We start from the raw sequence: 19533 nt of genomic DNA on the forward strand, positions 1-19533 counted from the left end.
TAGGCACGTCATGGTTTCTCCAGGGCTGAGTTGTTCAAAATAACGTTAGCTTTAACGGGGACGTTAAGTCTTAACGTGAACATCTTAATGAGTTTAACTTAAAGAGATAACGTCCTTAAGGATACTTAACGTAACCGTTAGGGATAACGTGACTTTTGTGCTTTTGAACAACTGGGCCCTGGGCATGAAGTTGTAACATCGTCAAATCGGGGAATTTCGAGGGGGCTTGGCTACTTCGCCGTTTGGCGATCCTTGTTTGACTGATACATTAACATTGAACAAGATGGAAAATAACGTAGGAAGGAGGTTCTTCGGAAGTAGGTACATGTAGAAAGTAGTCTAATTCAGTATTTTTAAGTCACTGATACATGTCAGTATGTAGCTTTACGTTTGTTTCGCGCATAAGTTTGACTCTCGGACTATTTCGCTTGCTTTTGAATAATAGCAAAACCAATCGGGGTTAAGTGCGTGGGCAGCTATTGCGGTGAGATACTTGCACTGGTTCGCTGATACTGCATCGGAAAATGAAGGTGGATTCCTGAAAAATCTGTCATATACAGCTTCCGGGACAATGCCAAGATACTTAGCACACATACCAATGAAAACATCCTCGAAAGGAAAGTTTCTTTTCACCTGGAAGTATCCAGGGGCTTTAAAGGATGCATCATGAATCTCCTTCACAACCTTCATAGAAAAGAGCACGGCAAATCCTAAATTGTATGGTGGATAGGTTGCATTCTTGTATGCCTCGTGGCTAATGTACCACTTGTTACCCTTGTTCCTGTAGGCAGGGTTGGCGCTCATGCGGTAACCTTGATAAAGTTTTACCTCATGTGAAACCTTTAGAGTGTCCAAGTGATCCACAGTATTCTTTGGGTAAACGAACACGTCATCATCTACCTTCAAGACAAACCGAGCAACAGGGCATTCCTTCATAGCCCACTTGAATCCATTAAGGTTTTTCAACGTTAAATTATAATACCCGTCATCGATTTCGCTTTGGACAATATCATTGTGTGTCTTACTCTCAGACAGCAATTCGCGCTGTTTATTGTAGTTAAGTGCTTTACCCATGTAGAATATCACCTTTATGGAATATCCTTTGTGAGATGTGATGTTACCCCAAGTCGACCTCACGAGGTGTCTCCTGTAGTGATTCGTGACCGGACTCCCCACCAATATCAGCAGAAAAGCGGACGTAGACTCGGGACAAGGAGAAACAGGCTTCACAGTCCACTCCGCATATGTGTCCATTGGGGCTGTTGCTTCTTCACCCTTTGGCCCTCCTTCACTTCTCAGACGTATAACCGTTTCAGTTACATTCTTGGATCTCCGACTGTAATCCTTGGTCCTCTTTGAAAGGTTCAACAACAGAAACGCAGACAACAGGATAACACCCAAAAAAACTAGGCGAGCCCTTGTCATGATTCTGAATGAAGACTTCTTGGTCTGGCTTGTGTCTAGCTCGCTCTTTTAAGAATCTTGAAACCTGAAAAAGAATTTGATGAGCTGATGTAAACATATGAGAGTATACATATATATTGACCATTTCGTTAGCGAGTGCCTGTGTAATGGTATTAGGCTAAGGTCAATTACGTTGGCTTATTTGGCCCATGCGTTCCTTGTAATCCATCTTTCCATTTCGAAGGTCAACAAAGGTACATGCTTTAGATACCCATATTTTGCCAAAGTTAGTTACGCCCCTGCTCTGCCTGTTAAATCTGTGAAGAAATAAAAGTTGTTCCTACTATACCGTCAGATTGAGTTTTTCTTTCTGGTAAGAGGGTCAAGGAAGGGTGTTCTCAACGTCCTTAGAGAAACTTGTCTGATGTTAGTTAGTCCGGTAAATGTGCTATCAATGGTGAATTTTGTCTATATGCTTACTAAAAAAATCATGATTGTACCTGTTTGACAATCCCTACTCTTGTCACGGTCGTCAATGGTATAAAGACTATAATAGTTTGTCATCTTGAACAAAAAAGCAGGCGCAACGTTCCGTATACGACTGGGCACGCGGGGAGGCCTTGAACTCATTCGGCCACATACCGACAAATTACATTGTGTGGCCCTAATTTGCTTTAGCCACGGATCCTTTGGATCTAAAGGGTCTTTATTCCCAATTCAAATATTCCACAAATAAAAGGGCATTGTGGTAAAGGAAAGGACATAACTAATCATTTTAATCATTGCTGTATTCCACGGAATGATGAGGTTCATTTTTAGCTCCGGTACATATAGGTTCTGAGGGAAAACATGGTCGACATAAACACACTGTCATTTCGAAAGAGCAGGCTATGTGAGATTCACGATGTCAAACTTTCCCGGCACTTTCCGCTTTCCACCCACATGTTTAATGTCATAAGAGAAAAGCGGAAGCAGCTACGTCACTCTGGAGTTTTTTTTGTACCGTTTATGCATGTAGCTGACAAAGAATATGAGTCCACTGGATTCAATTGGCAATCGATCTTGGTCGGTCAAACACACCTATTTGCGCTTCGAATTTTCTCACCAGCTTCCAAATAGTAATAAAACATTTTACGGTCCACACCATACGCGGCTATCGATTGTACAAACTGACATTCGTCTTTCTTGAGGTTTTCCTCAAATGAGCTAGGATCATGGTAGAATCTGGTATACTGAAACGTAGGGTTAATTCCAAGGTATTTGGCACATATGCCAATGAAAACGTCATCGAAAGGGAAGTCTCTATTCAATTGAAAGTGCCCTTGAACCTTAAATGAAGCGGCATGTAAATCATTAACAACTTTCATTGAGAAAAGTGATGCGAATCCCAAAATGTAGGGTGGATACGTGTCGTTTTTGTAGGCCTCATAGCTTATATACCACTTTCCACCCTCGTTCCTGAAGGCGGGACTTTTACTCACGCCATAACCCTGATACAACGTAGACTCATCCTCAGGTGTCAAATATTTCAAGTAGTCTACAGCGTTCCTCACGTTCACAAACACGTCATCATCAACTTTCAAAACGAAACGCGCTACAGCACACTCCGAACCTGCCCACTGAAATGCTGCTAATGTCTTCAAAGTTAAACGATCATCAGCGACTTCACTTTGGAAAATATCGTTATGGGAAATACTTTCAGACATAAGCTCTCTTTGTTGACTAGAATTCCGTGGCTTCCCCATGTAGAAAAGCACCTTGATCGTGTAACCTTTGTGTGATTTGACAGCGCCCCAGCTTAAGCGGACGACGCTTCTTATGTGATGATTCTTTGGGGGACTCGCGACTAACACCAAGAGGAAAGTAGAGGAGCCTCCGCAAGGCATAGCGGACTTTATTGTGTCCGTATTTAGCTCCAAACCCGATGCCATCACGGGAGCTTTAAGAGTAGCAGATGCTTTGGCGTAACGGAGCAACTCCGATCCTCCCTTTTCTCCCAGTCCAAGACGCATGAACTCATCGGTTACATCCTGGTATATGCCACTGTTCTTCTGGGTCTTCTTTGAGAGAGTATACAACAGAAACAAGGATAACTGTAGCATGACAACTGTCACTAAAACTAGACGAGCGCGTGCCATGTTTCTGAAGGAAGACGTCTGGGTTTGGGTGGTGTCTATTTCCCTTCCTACCGACCGATCTCTCAAAAATCCTGAAATATCAAAGGATACAATGTTCTTCACACGTCTGGGTGCAGAGATTTTTCATGGCATATTTTCATTAGAAGTGAAGCTTTAAGAAGGCACCGTCATAAGAACATGAACAAACAATATTTTTTGAGAGTGGCATTGCAGACCTCACAGAAACATGCCACACGAGACCCCGCCTGAGACTACCCGGTGAAACTACATGGCGTCTGTTCCTGATTAATAAGTCGAATAAAGTTATTCTTACCGTCAGATGTGAAAGTTTTCTGCCTGATGTGAAGGTCAAATCGTTTTTACCGACCCGAGAAAAACTTCTGTGATGGGTTTGGAAGTCCAATACAAGTCGTGTACAACCAACTACTGCACATGTATAGGAAACCTCCCACAATACCCTTGGTCCCTAAATGGTATATTCGATAAAAAATCAGTCCTGATGAGGCCTATGATTTGCAAGCAAGTCATAGGCCTGATCATTGACCTCTTTGGATTCACCAAGATGATATGTTTTTGCCTGTTGCGCACATATAACTACTATTATCTTGTCACCACGTACCGGTCATGGTCTTTACTTGTATACAAAGGGGCCAAAATGTTACATCAATGTTGGCTTCCATTGACCCATGATAATGGTATTTAGTATGTAATTCATCAAGCATGCAGGCGCAAAGTTCCATAAATGCTATACGAAAGGGCACGGGAAGGCCTGTGTGAAACAGCACCAAAACTGACTAAATAGCGTCCATATACACAGTAGTGTATACATGTAATTCGTTGATGATGATAGCCCCTTTTGTTGAAAAAAACCAACAAACTGACAAACGTTTTCATCGCAAATCACAATGTGTTTATTCCTCCATCATATTCAACAGAGATGTTATTGACATCGATACACAATTCGGTCTCATACAGGCAGTAAAATGAGGATGTTGGTTCCTGAAATTTTTTCTACAAGGTAAATTTTCGCCCCGTTATACCCAGGATCTTTGACCAATATCACTGTCGAAGTGTTCTCACCTCAAAATCTAGCCAGCGGCATTCTATGGGGCTATTTTCGATATCAAACACACAGTCACGAAAAGGAAGCGTGACAAATTACCCAGTTTGCTGCTACTTAAATTCTCTAGAACACGATCCTCTATCGGCGTATATGTACCGTTTATTCCCAATATATGTTTTGGTGGCCAGATAAAAATATGATAATATTCCAAAAACATGTTAAATAAAGAACGAGTCTGTATCTATATATTAATGTGACTCTTACTTTATGTACACGAGGGATTATAGCATGGCATAAGAAATTACAAAACTAAGTACAAGAAATTTAACATGATATACTATGAGTGAAAACTACACTGACGTAAATTCTACTATACCTTGTGCTCGTTTAAGGAACAATAACCTCTTATAAAAGAAATATTTCCCAGGACTTTTTACGGGCATTCTACATGTACATGTACATGCCAGTCTTTTTAGCTTTCTTACAGAACCAAACATCTCTTGGAGTTCTGTAAAAAAACATTTTTTAGAAAACTTTAAGGTATCCCTATGGTACTTGAAACTCCCATCATGGATAACATTTATTTCTAGAGTGCAGCTTGCATCAGTGTGTTGTAGAAGCAGCAAAGCCCCTATACGTTGGTAGCTATTCAATTATTTCGGAAAACTGTTTAGAAGTCAAAAGAGTTGCAATCACTGACTAACCAGCAATAACAGTAAAGGCCTTATTCCACAAGGGCGTGGTTGGCCGGTAGAGGAACTATGTATCATCAGGACGCTGATCGCATCATTGGTATATTTATAATGACAAAATGATTAGTAGCAATGTTTTGTCTTTTGTCTCACTCTTGTAATCGGGCCTTTCTTTGAAGTGCAACGTTGTAACGTGAAATGTTCCCAAAACTCTTGACTAAATAATTCGGGACTACTTTTCACAAAGGAAAGAAGTTGGTACCAGTATAATGGCCGTTACTTTCAAACATATACTTGACGCCCGGTCTTTTTTGCAATAAATACCAGTGTTTTAGTACTGCTACACACACTACGCTCGTTAACACATCACATAGTCATACAGTTACGTAAGATGAAGCTGTACCATGTAGCAAGCTGCGAAATATTGGTGAAAATTACAAAAATATTCATGAAAAGGCAGTAATCATCTTGGCCAACCTATACGGCATCAAAAGTAGATAAGCATAAACGATCAACTTGCGTGAGTGGTTCTTCATGCCAAATGTTCTCATCCCCTAACACCGGTTTGACTGGTCAAAACTTTCTCTATGATAAGATTTACAAAGGTTTGGGTTTATAGTCTGATATCAACAACAGTAGAGGTAACACTAAAACCTTAGTGACAAATATTAAGTTAACGTCGAAATTCCACGCCGATTAATTGGCGGAAGTCTCAGCCTTCACAAGAAGAAGGTATACCGACGCACAACACCGATAGATCGGCATGCGAAATTCCGTTCATGCTTTTCCTCTACACGCACAGCATCGTTTGGTTAGATTCCGCCCTGAAAGATGGCTCAACATTCTCATTTTTTTCGAAAATACGAGAAATAAAATTGACCCGACTCCCACATGTTCATTGTGGTCGATTTAAAAAGAAAAGGCCTGGAGTAAAGGTTATCATCATAGCATTACAATACCGATCTGGAGGTTGTACGAAGACTCGACGCTCTTGTAGACGATCCATCAGCCAATACCAACGTATCGTCTGAACAAGTGAATTTAGTTACATGTATTTTGGATTGTTCTCGGAATCTGATTTCCAGATCGAAATGAAACAAATACGCGTCAATCGGTTTGCAGGAGTAAAATGCTCACTTCGTCTCAATTCTTGCCTGTAAAAATTCGAAAAATAATCGGCAAATCCAAAACGTTTGGTGCGTCTCCCTTATATCAATGTCGCAAGTTAGAATGTCGCAATACGGAACATAATCGAGGAAATTTATGTCATTATCAATGTTATCTCCAGATCATAGATATACATGTATATGTACATGTAGGTTCCATGTCACAGACCGGCAAGTGCCACGAGAACATCCCACGAAATTGTCTCTTCATCATGCGCCGTCTGCCTGCCGGATGTTACAGAATTTATGTAACCCAAAGCCTATACGGGCTTCAGTGATGGCCATTTGGTGATATAGAATGATGACCTGCTGTTTACCTCTTACATAAAGATATATTATGACAAACATTCCCTCTGAGCCAGCGCGCACAAGGCTGAAGCAGATCATCCACGTTATTACATGGACGTGAACTTTATCATTGGTTCATGAATTCTAAAGTTGGAGTGTCGGGAGGAGGTGTATATCCAACACTGCTGCCGTGTCCAACATGGAGTATTCACTTCCCAAGACGAGAGAGCATCGCCTGGGGAAACTCGTCAGACTGTTTATCTTAGCCAAACACGTTATCTGAACCATTTTTTTTACCATTTTGAGAAAAAACTGCTATGCCAAGGAGCTTTGAACGCTCCCACTGGGAACCGCATGAAAAGATACGGTCGAAGAGAAATGTGTGTCCTTCTCTGTAAAAAGTCTTTCATCCTGTTACATGTAAGTTCAGTGACGGTAGCCATGGTATAGCGGCGGTATTGATATTAACCTTTCGGTTGCATATCAGTACCTGTGGTACTTACCATAAGGGGAAAATGGAGTGGGTTGGGGTGCTCAAAAACCTATTGTTATTATTATTATTGTACATGTATATAATTTTTTTCTGAGGGTGAGCGCCGACAATTGCCGAGGAACAGGAAACAAGCTTGTCCAGGCAGTGCTCGTCTTTTCTACACAGTTGTAACGGGAGGTATCGGGGAAAATGTTCCAAACAGATGCCTGATACTAAAATGCATTCATACGTCGTCGTTCGTACACATTGCTTTTCCAAAAGTCTTGTCCAGTGCAAAACCTGCCTATCGTCCGTTGTGCGGGTGGTCGTCGATGGTCTTGCCGTCGTCATGAAGCTGGCATGAGTACCGTATACCGATAATACGTCCTTAAATACTGACAATTGTACGCGGCATCATGTTATCAATTCTACGTTAAGTATAATGGTTATTTGCACCAAATCTGCGAACATGGTTGTATCATGCGAGTGTTGGGACACTGCTCGAAAGAAGAGCATAAGCATTCGTGTTTGAATTGCGGCTTCTAAACCAACTAATTTATTATCACAAATAAAAGCAATTGCAATAACCAGTCAAGCAAGGATCCCCGTTTTCTACATGTATAGGCACGCCATGGTTTCTCCAGGGCATGAAGTTGTAACATCGTCAAATCGGGGAATTTCAAAAGGGGGGCTTGGCGACTTCGCCGTTTGGCGATCCTTGTTTGACTGATACATTAACATTGAACAAGATGGAAAATAACGTAGGAGGGAGGTTCTTCGGAAGTAGGTACATGTAGCAAGTAGTCTAATTCAGTATTTTTAAGTCACTGATACATGTCAGTATGTAGCTTTACGTTTGTTTCGCGCATAAGTTTGACTCTCGGACTATTTCGCTTGCTTTCGAATAATAGCCAAACCGATCCGGTTTAAGTGCGTGGGCAGCTATTACGGTGAGATACTTGCACTGGTTCGCTGATACTGCATCGGAAAATGAAGCTGGATTCCTGAAAAATCTATCATTTACACCTTCCGGGACAACGCCAAGATACTTAGCACACATACCCATGAAAACATCCTCGAAAGGAAAGTTTCTTTTCACCTGGAAGTATCCAGGGGCTTTAAAGGATGCATCATGAATATCCTTCACAACCTTCATAGAAAAGAGCACGGCAAATCCTAAATTGTACGGTGGATAGGTTGCATTCTTGTATGCCTCGTGGCTAATGTACCACTTGTTACCCTTGTTCCTGTGGGCAGGGTTGGCGCTCATGCGGAAACCTTGATAAAGTTTTACCTCATCTGAAACCTTTAGAGTGTCCAAGTGATCCACAGTATTCTTTGGGTAAACGAACACGTCATCATCTACCTTCAAGACAAACCGAGCAACAGGGCATTCCTTCATAGCCCACTTGAATCCATTAAGGTTTTTCAACGTTAAATTAAAATACCCGTCATCGATTTCGCTTTGGATGATATCATTGTGTGTCTTACTCTCAGACAGTAATTCGCGCTGTTTATTGTAGTGAAGTGCTTTACCCATGTAGAACATCACCTTTATGGAATATCCTTTGTGAGATGTGATGTTACCCCAAGTCGACCTCACGAGGTGTCTCCTGTAGTGATTCGTGACCGGACTCCCCACCAATATCAGCAGAAAAACTGACGTAGACTCGGGACAAGGAGAAACAGGCTTCACAGTCCACTCCGCATATGCGTCCATTGGGGCTGTTGCTTCTTCACCCTTTGACCCTCCTTCACTTCTCAGACGTATAACCGTCTCAGTTACATTCTTGGATCTCCGACTGTAATCCTTGGTTCTCTTTGAAAGGTTCAACAACAGAAACGCAGACAGCAGGATAACACCCACAAAAACTAGGCGAGCCCTTGTCATGATTCTGAATGAAGACTTCTTGGTCTGGCTTGTGTCTAGCTCGCTCTTTTAAGAATCTTGAAACCTGAAAAAGAATTTGATGAGCTGATGTAAACATGTGAGTGTATACATATATATTGACCATTTCGTTAGCAGTGAGTGCCTGTGGTGTTTAATGGTATTAGGCTAAGGTCAATTACGTTGGCTTATTTGGCCAATGCGTTCTTGTAATCCATCTTTCCATTTCGAAGGTCAACAAAAAGTTCATGCTACAGATACCCACATTTTGCCAAAGTGAGTTACGCCCCTGCCCTGTTAAATCTGTGAAGAAATAAAGGTTGTTCCTACTATACCGTCGGATTGAGTTTTTCTTTCTTGTAAGAGGGTCAAGAAGGGTGTTCTCAACGTCCTTAGAGAAACTTGTCTCATGTTGGTAAGTCCGGTAAATGTGCTATCAATGGTGAATTTTGTCTACATGCTGACTAAAAAAATCATGATTATACCTGTTTGACAATCCCTACTCTTGGCACAGTCGTCAATGGTATAAAGGGTATAATAGTTTGTAATCTTGAACAAAAAAGCAGGCGCAACGTTCCGTATACGACCGGGCACGCAAGGAGGCCTTAAACTCATTCGGCCACAAATTACATTGTGTAGCCCTAATTTGCTTTAGCCACTGATCCTTCGGATTAAAGGGTCTTTATCCCCAATTCAAATATTTCACAAATTAAAGTGCATTGTGGTAAAGGAAAGGACATAACTAATCATTTTAATCATTGCTGTATTCCACGGAATGATGAGGTTCATTTTTAGCTCCGGTACATATAGGTTCTGAGGGAAAACATGGTCGACATAAACACACTGTCATTTCGAAAGAGCGGGCTACGTGAGATTCACGATGTCAAACTTTCACGGCACTTCCACTTTCCACCCATATGTAATGTTATGAGAGATATGCGGAAGCAGCTACGTCACTCTGGAGTTTTTTTGTACCGTTTATGCATGTAACTGACAAAGAATATGAGTCCACTGGATTCAATTGGCAATCGATCTTGGTCGGTCAAACACACCTATTTGCGCTTCCAATTTTCTCACCAGCTTCCAAATAGTAATAAAACATTATACTCTCCACACCATACGCGGCTATCGATTGTACAAACTGACATTCGTCTTTCTTGAGGTTTCCCTCAAATGAGCTAGGATCGTGGTAGAATCTGGTATACTGAAACGTAGGGTTAATACCAAGGTATTTGGCACATATGCCAATGAAAACGTCATCGAAAGGGAAGTCTCTATTCAATTGAAAGTGCCCTTGAACCTTAAATGAAGCGGCATGTATATCATTAACAACTTTCATTGAGAAAAGTGATGCGAATCCCAAAATGTAGGGTGGATACGTGTCGTTTTTGTAGGCCTCATAGCTTATATACCACTTTCCACCCTCGTTCCTGAAGGCGGGACTTTTACTCACGCCATAACCCTGATACAACGTAGACTCATCCTCAGGTGTCAAATATTTCAAGTAGTCGACAGCGTTCCTTACGTTGACAAACACGTCATCATCAACTTTCAAAACGAAACGAGCTACAGCACACTCCGAACCTGCCCACTGAAATGCTGCTAATGTCCTCAACGTTAAACGATCATCAGCGACTTCACTTTGGAAAATATCGTTATGGGAAATACTTTCAGACATGAGCTCTCTTTGCTGACTAGAATTCCGTGGCTTGCCCATGTAGAAAAGCACCTTGATCGTGTAACCTTTGTGTGATTTGACAGCGCCCCAGCTTAAGCGGACGACGCTTCTTATGTGATGATTCTTTGGGGGACTCGCGACTAACACCAAGAGGAAAGTAGAGGAGCCTCCGCAAGGCATAGCGGACTTTATTGTGTCCGTATTTAGCTCCAAACCCGATGCCATCACGGGAGCTTTAAGAGTAGCAGATGCTTTGGCGTAACGGAGCAACTCCGATCCTCCCTTTTCTCCCAGTCCAAGACGCATGAACTCACCGGTTACATCCTGGTATATGCCACTGTTCTTCTGGGTCTTCTTTGAGAGATTATACAACAGAAACAAGGATAACTGTAGCAGGACAACTGTCACTATAGACGAGCGCTTGCCATGTTTCTGAAGGAAGACGTCTGGGTTTGGGTGGTGTCTATTTCCCTTCCTACCGACCGATTTCTCAAAAATCCTGAAACATCAAAGGATACAATGTTCTTCACACGTCTGGGTGCAGAGATTTTCATGGCATATTTTCATTAGAAGTGAAGCTTTAAGAAGGCACCGTCATAAGAACATGAACAAACAATATTTTTTGAGAGTGGCATTGCAGACCTCACAGAAACATGCCACACGAGACCCGGCCTGAGACTACCCGGTGAAACTACATGGCGTCTGTTCCTGATTAATAAGTCGAATAAAGTTATTCTTACCGTTAGATGTAAAAGTTTTCTGCCTGATGTGAAGGTCAAATCGTTTTTACCGACCCGAGAGAAACTTCTGTGATGTTAAGAAGTCCAATACAAGTCGTGTACAACCAACTACATGTATAGGAAACCTCCCACAATACCCTTGGTCCCTATGCAAGCAAGTCACAGGCCTGATCATTGACCTCTTAGGATTCACCAAGGTGATGTGTTTTTGCCTGTTGCGCACATATAACTACTATTATCTTGTCACCACGTACTGGTCATGGTCTTTACTTGTATACAAAGGGGCCAAAATGTTACATCAATGTTGGCTTCCATTGACCCATGATAATGGTATTTAGTATGTAATTCATCAAGCATGCAGGCGCAAAGTTCCATAAATGGTATACGAAAGGCACGGGAAGGCGTGTGTGAAACAGTAGCACCAAAACTGACTAAACAGCGTCCATATACACAGTAGTGTATACATGTAATTCGTTGATGATGATAGCCCCTTTTGTTGAAAAAAACCAACAAACTGACAAACATTTTCATCGCAAATCACAATGTGTTTATTCCTCCATCATATTCAACAGAGATGTTATTGACATCGATACACAATTCGGTCTCATACAGGCAGTAAAATGAGGATGTTGGTTCCTGAAAATTTTTCTACAAGGTAAATTTTCGCCCCGTTATACCCAGGATCTTTGACCAATATCACTGTCGAAGTGTTCTCACCTCAAAATCTAGCCAGCGGCATTCTATGGGGCTATTTTCGATATCAAACACACAGTCACGAAAAGGAAGCGTGACAAATTACCCAGTTTGCTGCTACTTAAATTCTCTAGAACACGATCCTCTATCGGCGTATATGTACCGTTTATTCCCAATATATGTTTTGGTGGCCAGATAAAAATATGATAATATTCCAAAAACATGTTAAATAAAGAACGAGTCTGTATCTATATATTAATGTGACTCTTGCTTTATGTACACGAGGGATTATAGCATGGCATAAGAAATTACAAAACTAAGTAAGAAATTTAACATGATATACTATGAGTGAAAACTACACTGACGTAAATTCTACTATACCTTGTGCTCGTTTAAGGAACAATAACCTCTTATAAAAGCAATATTTTCCAAGACTTTTTACGGGCATACTACATGTACATGTACATGCCAGTCTTTTTAGCTTTCTTACAGAACCAAACATCTATAGGAGTTCTGTAAAAAAACATTTTTTAGAAAACTTTAAGGTATCCCTATGGTACTTGAAACTCCCATCATGGATAACATTTATTTCTAGAGTGCAGCTTGCATCAGTGTGTTGTAGAAGCAGCAAAGCCCCTATACGTTGGTAGCTATTCAATTATTTCGGAAAACTGTTTAGAAGTCAAAAGAGTTGCAATCACTGACTAACCAGCAATAACAGTAAAGGCCTTATTCCACAAGGGCGTGGTTGGCCGGTAGAGGAACTATGTATCATCGAGAACGCTGATCGCATCATCGGTATATTTATAATGACAAAATGATTAGTAGCAATGTTTTGTCTTTTGTCTCACTCTTGTAATCGGGCCTTTCTTTGAAGTGCAACGTTGTAACGTGAAATGTTCCCAAAACTCTTGACTAAATAATTCGGGACTACTTTTCACAAAGGAAAGAAGTTGGTACCAGTATAATGGCCGTTACTTTCAAACATATACTTGACGCCCGGTCTTTTTTGCAATAAATACCAGTGTTTTAGTACTGCTACACACACTACGCTCGTTAACACATCACATAGTCATACAGTTACGTAAGATGAAGCTGTACCATGTAGCAAGCTGCGAAATATTGGTGAAAATTACAAAAATATTCATTAAAAGGCAGTAATCATCTTGGCCAACCTACGGCATCAAAAGTAGATAAGCATAAACGATCAACTTGCGTGAGTGGTTCTTCATGCCAAATGTTCTCATCCCCTAACACCGGTTTGACTGGTCAAAACTTTCTCTATGATAAGATTTACAAAGGTTTGGGTTTATAGTCTGATATCAACAACAGTAGAGGTTACACTAGAACCTTAGTGACAAATATTAAGTTAACGTCGAAATTCCACGCCGATTAATTGGCGGAGTGCGTCAATCCAAAAGTCTGAGCCTTCACAAGAAGAAGGTATACCGACGCACAACACCGATAGATCGGCATGCGAAATTCCGTTCATGCTTTTCCTCTACACGCACAGCATCGTTTGGTTAGATTCCGCCCTGAAAGATGGCTCAACATTCTCATTTTTTTCTAAAATACGAGAAATAAAATTGACCCGGTTCCCACATGTTCATTGTGGTCGATTTAAAAAGAAAAGGCCCGGAGTAAAGGTTATCATCATAGCATTACAATACCGATCTGGAGGTTGTACGAAGACTTAAAAAAAGCTGCTGAACTTTAAAAAGCTTTCTTAGTTCCCTTGTTCAAGACAAGGCCGTGGAGTCAGTCTATAGTGACAATCACCAAGCTCAAGCAACTCTTACATCAGTACGTTTCTTGTGGAATGCATAATCTTTGAGGTAAACCATGTTTTAAAAGCTGTCTCTGAATGTTGGTTGGGAGCAAGAACCAATTTCAAGACTTTGCCAAATTTGTAGCTAGGTCATTTTGTTAAAGCTTAAAAGCTAATGATGCGAAAGTACTGACAACCTATGAAGCTTGTTGAAGAAGATGACCCTTGCACAGAGAAGCTCCATTGCCGGACGATTAAGGTCGAAAGTCATCTTCTCAATAAAAGGAACGCTGGCCAGTGAGTGCCCTGTAAGGTGTGGGCGTTCTGTCAGTGCTGGTGATATGGTTATGGAGACAAACGCACCAAATGGTGATATAGTTATGGAGACAATGGCACCCCATGGTGATATGGTTATGGATGACAATTGCACCCCACTGAAGATATGGTTATGGAGACAATCGCACCAATTGGTGATATAGTTATGGAGACAATCACACCCCATGAAGATACGGTTATGGAGACAATCGCACCTCATGATGACATGTTAATGGAAAAAATCCCACCTCACCAACCACATAGACGATTCCTCCACGTGGAATCTCCATGTCGCGCCCCTTTCCAGTGTTATGCAGTCCGCGACCAAACCACCCAACTATCTACATTCAGACTGGCAAAGGTTTACACAAAATCTTTTCAATGAGAACATTCAGCTAAATGTATTTATTGTGTGTAAGGGTCTTAACCATATTTTTCATTAGTCTATATCGTTGCACTGGAATGAAACGTTTAGAGGCCTCATAATCACGTTCTAAATGTTCAATTAAGTCCTCCATCATTGATATTTTCCGTTTGCATTCCTTTATTTGCTCTTGTAAATCTTCGTTCTCTTTTGATAATTCTGAAGATGACATATCTGAAAAGAGAGTAGAAATTGGTGAAAATGACCGAAAAGCAAAATGCGAGATAAAGGCATGCAGAGCATACAGTGTATATATGAAGACATATATTATAAATTTACCAAAAAGAGACACCCGGCATTTAATCTGTATTTAATCTGAATTTAATCTGTATCTTCGTTTCGTTGGCCTATATTACTTTGATTGGAACTGTATAGTGCAGACGAAGAACTCGAAAATCGTTTGCCAGTACCAATGAAGGTTAGCCTGAAAGACATCAGTTCTCATGAGACTGGACTGGCAACATACCTGCGGCACTAAATCAACGCTGATCCTTTACCTCAAAGAAACCAGAGGATATCGATCAAAGAAATCAAATTAGGGAAAGAAAGCTTTGTAAGGTTGTTATTTAAATCACGGTGACCACACGCGCTTAGATATCCTAATCTTGTTCCGTTTCTATAGGCATTGAGGCAAATACGACAGGAGATGATGAAACCTCTGCCAAAGATTTTAGGAAGGAAGAATCTATCATAAATTAATCTGAATCTGGCTCTAGTCAATGCCCTCAAGCGTGTGTTCAAATGACAGGTTATGCTCAGTTTGATCAATGGATTTGAACACCTAGTAAGTTCTCATGTCGAATGTAACCCATTGTCAGCTAAGAACTGGCAGTATTCTGAACAGGTGATTTAATTTATCGGGCAATTTTTCACTACACATCACAGACCTTCCTCTACTAACCAATTGAGTTACCACTTCACCAAATTTATCATGCGGAGACACCAAAGGACGTTTCTGTCTGGGGATGGTTATTAACACCACTTCGAATTCCCTATCATGCAAACAATGGTTTATTAAGATAGATGAGTACAGGAAGATACGAAGCCGTTTGAGTGATTTATACTGCTGTGGATCTCAACTGACATTTCTTGAACCCTCACAAGTCTTCGATTTTGGAAGCCTTCAATTATGGAATTTGATAGCAGCCTAATAGGGAGCACGTTTGAAAGATAGCCCGATTTCTGGGTCTTCAATCTGTAGTTGAATGAAGAAGGTTGTTGGGGTGCTCTGGCTCTAAACAATATCTCTGCTTTGGTGAACTCTATGTATAATAAAGTGTCTACGTGGATATGCTAGCCAGTTACAAGGACTTCGGAAGTACTGTTTCCTAAAAGACCGAAATACGGAAGTAACTTGCGTATCACATGTGCTTATAGGCTACCGTATATCCTCTAAAGGTCTGAGCCTGACATGACACAGTTCACTAGATCAGATTCAAGGAAAGACGAGCCAAGGAAGGACTCATACTAACCATAATACTTCTCCTCCCGTTTCCTCATTTCTTCTTTTTGCCTAGCATATTCCTTACAGCTGGTCACCAGGCCACTCTTGCCGTCTTGTTCAGCCTGGTTTGACAGCTTCAAATGAACAACAGTCCTTTTGATCATTCCCTTTAATATTCCATAACGACGTACAAAGTCATAGTCCTTACTTTCCTCATATTCTCGCTCGAGTTGGTCTATAACTCCTTTTAACTTTTTGTAATCCTGATTTATACCGTTATATTCTTCTGCGAGGGTTTCGTTTTCCTTTTTCACCTCATCTTTTGACTTGAAGTCTGGACCTGCAAGCATATGGAAGGACCGTTATGTCATTATAACGCATCTAAAAAGCAGATGGTCATTTAATACAAAACACCTGAGAATGAAGATGAAATTATTACGGAGCATTATAAATATAAGATTATTGGCAACTACATTGTAATTGAATAAAAAGTTCGCTGGACAATTTGATTACGACAATTTCAATTGCAAGAGGAACATCAGACGAGTCCGTCAGCCACACCCACTTGACCACGTGATAGCAACTCAGATTCCTAATGTGCTTGATGAAAAAAAATGTTAAAAACTTATCTAATTACAACTTGCACACATCAGTGACATCAACATGCATAAAAACATGCCCAACAGAAAAGATGGGATGCAGCAAACATGAAGCAGTATCATGAATTAATCAAATCGTACCATTTTGTTGGACTCTGTCGTCGGGGTTTGCACACAACTACCCAACATGCCCTATATAACCATGGAAGGGGCTTGTAGCCCATACATTTATTTACGTTTGTTTATGCAAAATGATCGAATTGCGTTTGCAGTGTAACCAGTTTACCACCACGAAGATGAAAAAGCTTCGTATTTGCTGATACGGAACAGATTTGATTGTCTCGCTAACAAGCCTGGTGAGCTCCCTCCGGGGAAGAGATGCGAATGTGAATATCTTATGGGGCACCCGGGGAGGGTGTGAACAATACAATACAAATGCATGACCGCCTAATATGCCACTGAGTCTGGCAGATGATGAACCAGTTTACGTGTGACGAGCCTTTTTCTCTGGAAACCAAGCCCGATGTTGATCGGGAGGAAAATTCTCCAGGTAGGATGGAACTGCTACTAAACCAAAAGATAATGGTACCATATATGAAAGATTGTACTGCCACATCCAAAGGTTAATGGTAGCACCTATGATACATAACAGTTCAAAGGCATATATTAGTAACGTATCGCATTATTTTAATAAGCAAGTGAACTACTTGGTTTGGAAAATATTGGTGCAGTAATTGTACATTTGGTAAACATGTCGATAAAAAGTAATTTTCAGCACGAAAACCACTAGTTGATCGGGATGCAAGAACTATAGCCCGCTTGGCGCAAAATGCCCCCACCACTGTGAGATTGGCTAATATATCACTGGTAGAAGAGGCCACAAATAAAGAAAGCTGATGTTTATTGGAGATAAATGCAAATTATCCTGTCTGACCAGACCGTAAATTACTTGGAGATGTCTGGAGTACAGATTAGCACTTCACCACATTCTCAACAAAATGGTCAAAAAGCAAATGAACCATACGTTTAGCCAACACCACTTACCCCGTCTACTTTGCCATGGGCTATGGCTACTTAGTCTGCTAAAGGCTCATACACCGGATTCAAAAGATACGGCACTTTATCAAATACATGTAGACTTGAATAGTGAAAGGCGCCGTTGGAAAAGACAATTCAAACAGAAACTTTACACAAATGTCTTCTTTAAACAAAATGACATTTTAAAGTTGAAATTCCACGAAGCGTTATAACGATCCATGACATCATATGTTTGAATATAAGGACATAAGCACTTCGCGATATTAATTTGCCTTTTATTGGACTGATATCAATCTATAGACTGTCATCGTCATAAGAAAGCAATATAGTTTAATAGAACTACATGTTGGAAATGCAATACGGAACAGAAATCAATATGGGTGGCTATGTAAGGGCGCCTATTACTAACTTAATAAATTGTGTATATAACAGCTCAGCAGTCGAGGTGAAATCTGGAAGGTTATCAAATAATCATGTATACGTATTGGTCCTGATCATTCGCTCCGTCAGTCAAATCGAAATCGGAAATATTTATGACCTTTAGATCCAATAAATGAAAGTGAATCTACAATGTATGTAGAGTAACAAGGATCTGGCGAATACAGTGAAGTGGGCTGGACTCCGTCAACTCAGTAAACTGATAATCAGAGTTATAGTTTCTGCCCTCGAATGAAGGACTGGTGAGGTGCTAATGCTATCTTCTTGACTTATTTTAATTTGCCTGGAGTACAAAGTGGATGACTTATATAATATCTGATTTTTAGGTTGGACTCATCGCAAGTGAGTGTTGAAGGGCACACGTATAAAAACGACACACGCACTCGACAAAAAGGAAAAAAATACTTAAAATCCCGAGTATCTTGTCGTTTCTATTGATGGATTGGTCTTCACTGGAACCGATTCGCAATTGTCCATTCACAAATATTGGCCTTATTCTCATCGTTAGGTTACCATATTCATTAGATATCGTTTTAAGGATTAAGTGAGTAAATCAGATCAAACCATTTGCTCGTGTTTCGACATAATGATGGTTCGTGTCATCGCCCGCAAATCATTAGGACAAGGAGAGCTGGTTTGATTCCCTTCTTTGGTTAATACAGCTAATAATGTTAAACCAACGACCAGCTATCAGTTGCTATCAGTTGCTAGGCTGCGGCATGTCATCTTTCTGTTGTATGTCATGTCTTCCACAACCTATCACGAACTGCAGCAAACCTTAATTACGGAAGTTGTCTCAGCATCCTTTTTTTTCTCCTTAGAAGATCGCAATCTTTTTTTTGAGGCGAGAAACCCCCCACCTGATAGGGAAAACGATATCAGCAATAGCCATGCCATCAGGGATGTACATGTGCCTTTCCATAGGCAGGGAAAAGAACGATAAAAAAAGTTCATCGTTTCCCCTTCCGCAAATCTAGTTTTCCATTATTAAAAACTGGGATACACGTTGTCAGCTCATAACGATTTAAGAACAACTACTTACAGGCGCAGCAACATATGAACGAACCACACGCCTTGACCCACACGCGTTATCCTTGGAGAAATGGATCTTCAGGCCGAATCACAATTATATGCATTTTATAAGGGGTCTAGCGAAAAAAAGTTCCACCAGGGAACTACTTTCTCTACCACTGTGGCAATTTTTAAACTGAGATGAGAGCGCATAAATATACATCCTGTAACTTAATTCTGCCGGGCAGTGTTGATAGCGGGAGCCAGGGCGACT

At 40.8% G+C, this 19533-nt stretch overlaps 4 protein-coding genes across 8 annotated transcripts in view; all 4 read right to left on the minus strand.

Annotated features, from left to right (window-relative positions):
• Window positions 1–384: 384 nt before the first annotated feature.
• LOC135487183 (beta-1,3-galactosyltransferase 5-like) lies at window positions 385–1254 on the minus strand. Its single transcript, XM_064770707.1, has one exon. It carries the CDS (start codon window positions 1252–1254, stop codon window positions 385–387), a length of 870 nt encoding a protein of 289 aa, XP_064626777.1.
• Window positions 1255–2324: 1070 nt separating this feature from the next.
• LOC135487261 (beta-1,3-galactosyltransferase 5-like) lies at window positions 2325–3506 on the minus strand. Its single transcript, XM_064770835.1, has one exon. It carries the CDS (start codon window positions 3504–3506, stop codon window positions 2475–2477), a length of 1032 nt encoding a protein of 343 aa, XP_064626905.1. The 3' UTR covers window positions 2325–2474.
• A 4567-nt stretch (window positions 3507–8073) lies between these two features.
• LOC135487306 (beta-1,3-galactosyltransferase 5-like) lies at window positions 8074–8943 on the minus strand. Its single transcript, XM_064770958.1, has one exon. The coding sequence runs from the start codon at window positions 8941–8943 to the stop codon at window positions 8074–8076; it is 870 nt and encodes a 289-aa protein (XP_064627028.1).
• Window positions 8944–12053: 3110 nt separating this feature from the next.
• LOC135492828 (uncharacterized) overlaps window positions 12054–19533 on the minus strand; it is a 48048-nt gene continuing 40568 nt past the window's right edge. For all 5 annotated transcript variants that reach the window (XM_064779513.1, XM_064779521.1, XM_064779504.1 and 2 more), the window contains exons 3-4: window positions 16202–16513; window positions 12054–14903 (exon numbers count right to left, since the gene is read on the minus strand). In XM_064779513.1, coding sequence (XP_064635583.1) covers window positions 14701–14903; window positions 16202–16513 — 515 coding nt within the window. In that variant the 3' untranslated portion in view covers window positions 12054–14700. The remainder of the gene's footprint in view (window positions 14904–16201; window positions 16514–19533) is intronic.

The sequence above is a fragment of the Lineus longissimus genome, chromosome 1, assembly GCF_910592395.1.
Source record: "Lineus longissimus chromosome 1, tnLinLong1.2, whole genome shotgun sequence".
In the NCBI taxonomy this organism is placed as follows: domain Eukaryota; kingdom Metazoa; phylum Nemertea; class Pilidiophora; order Heteronemertea; family Lineidae; genus Lineus; species Lineus longissimus.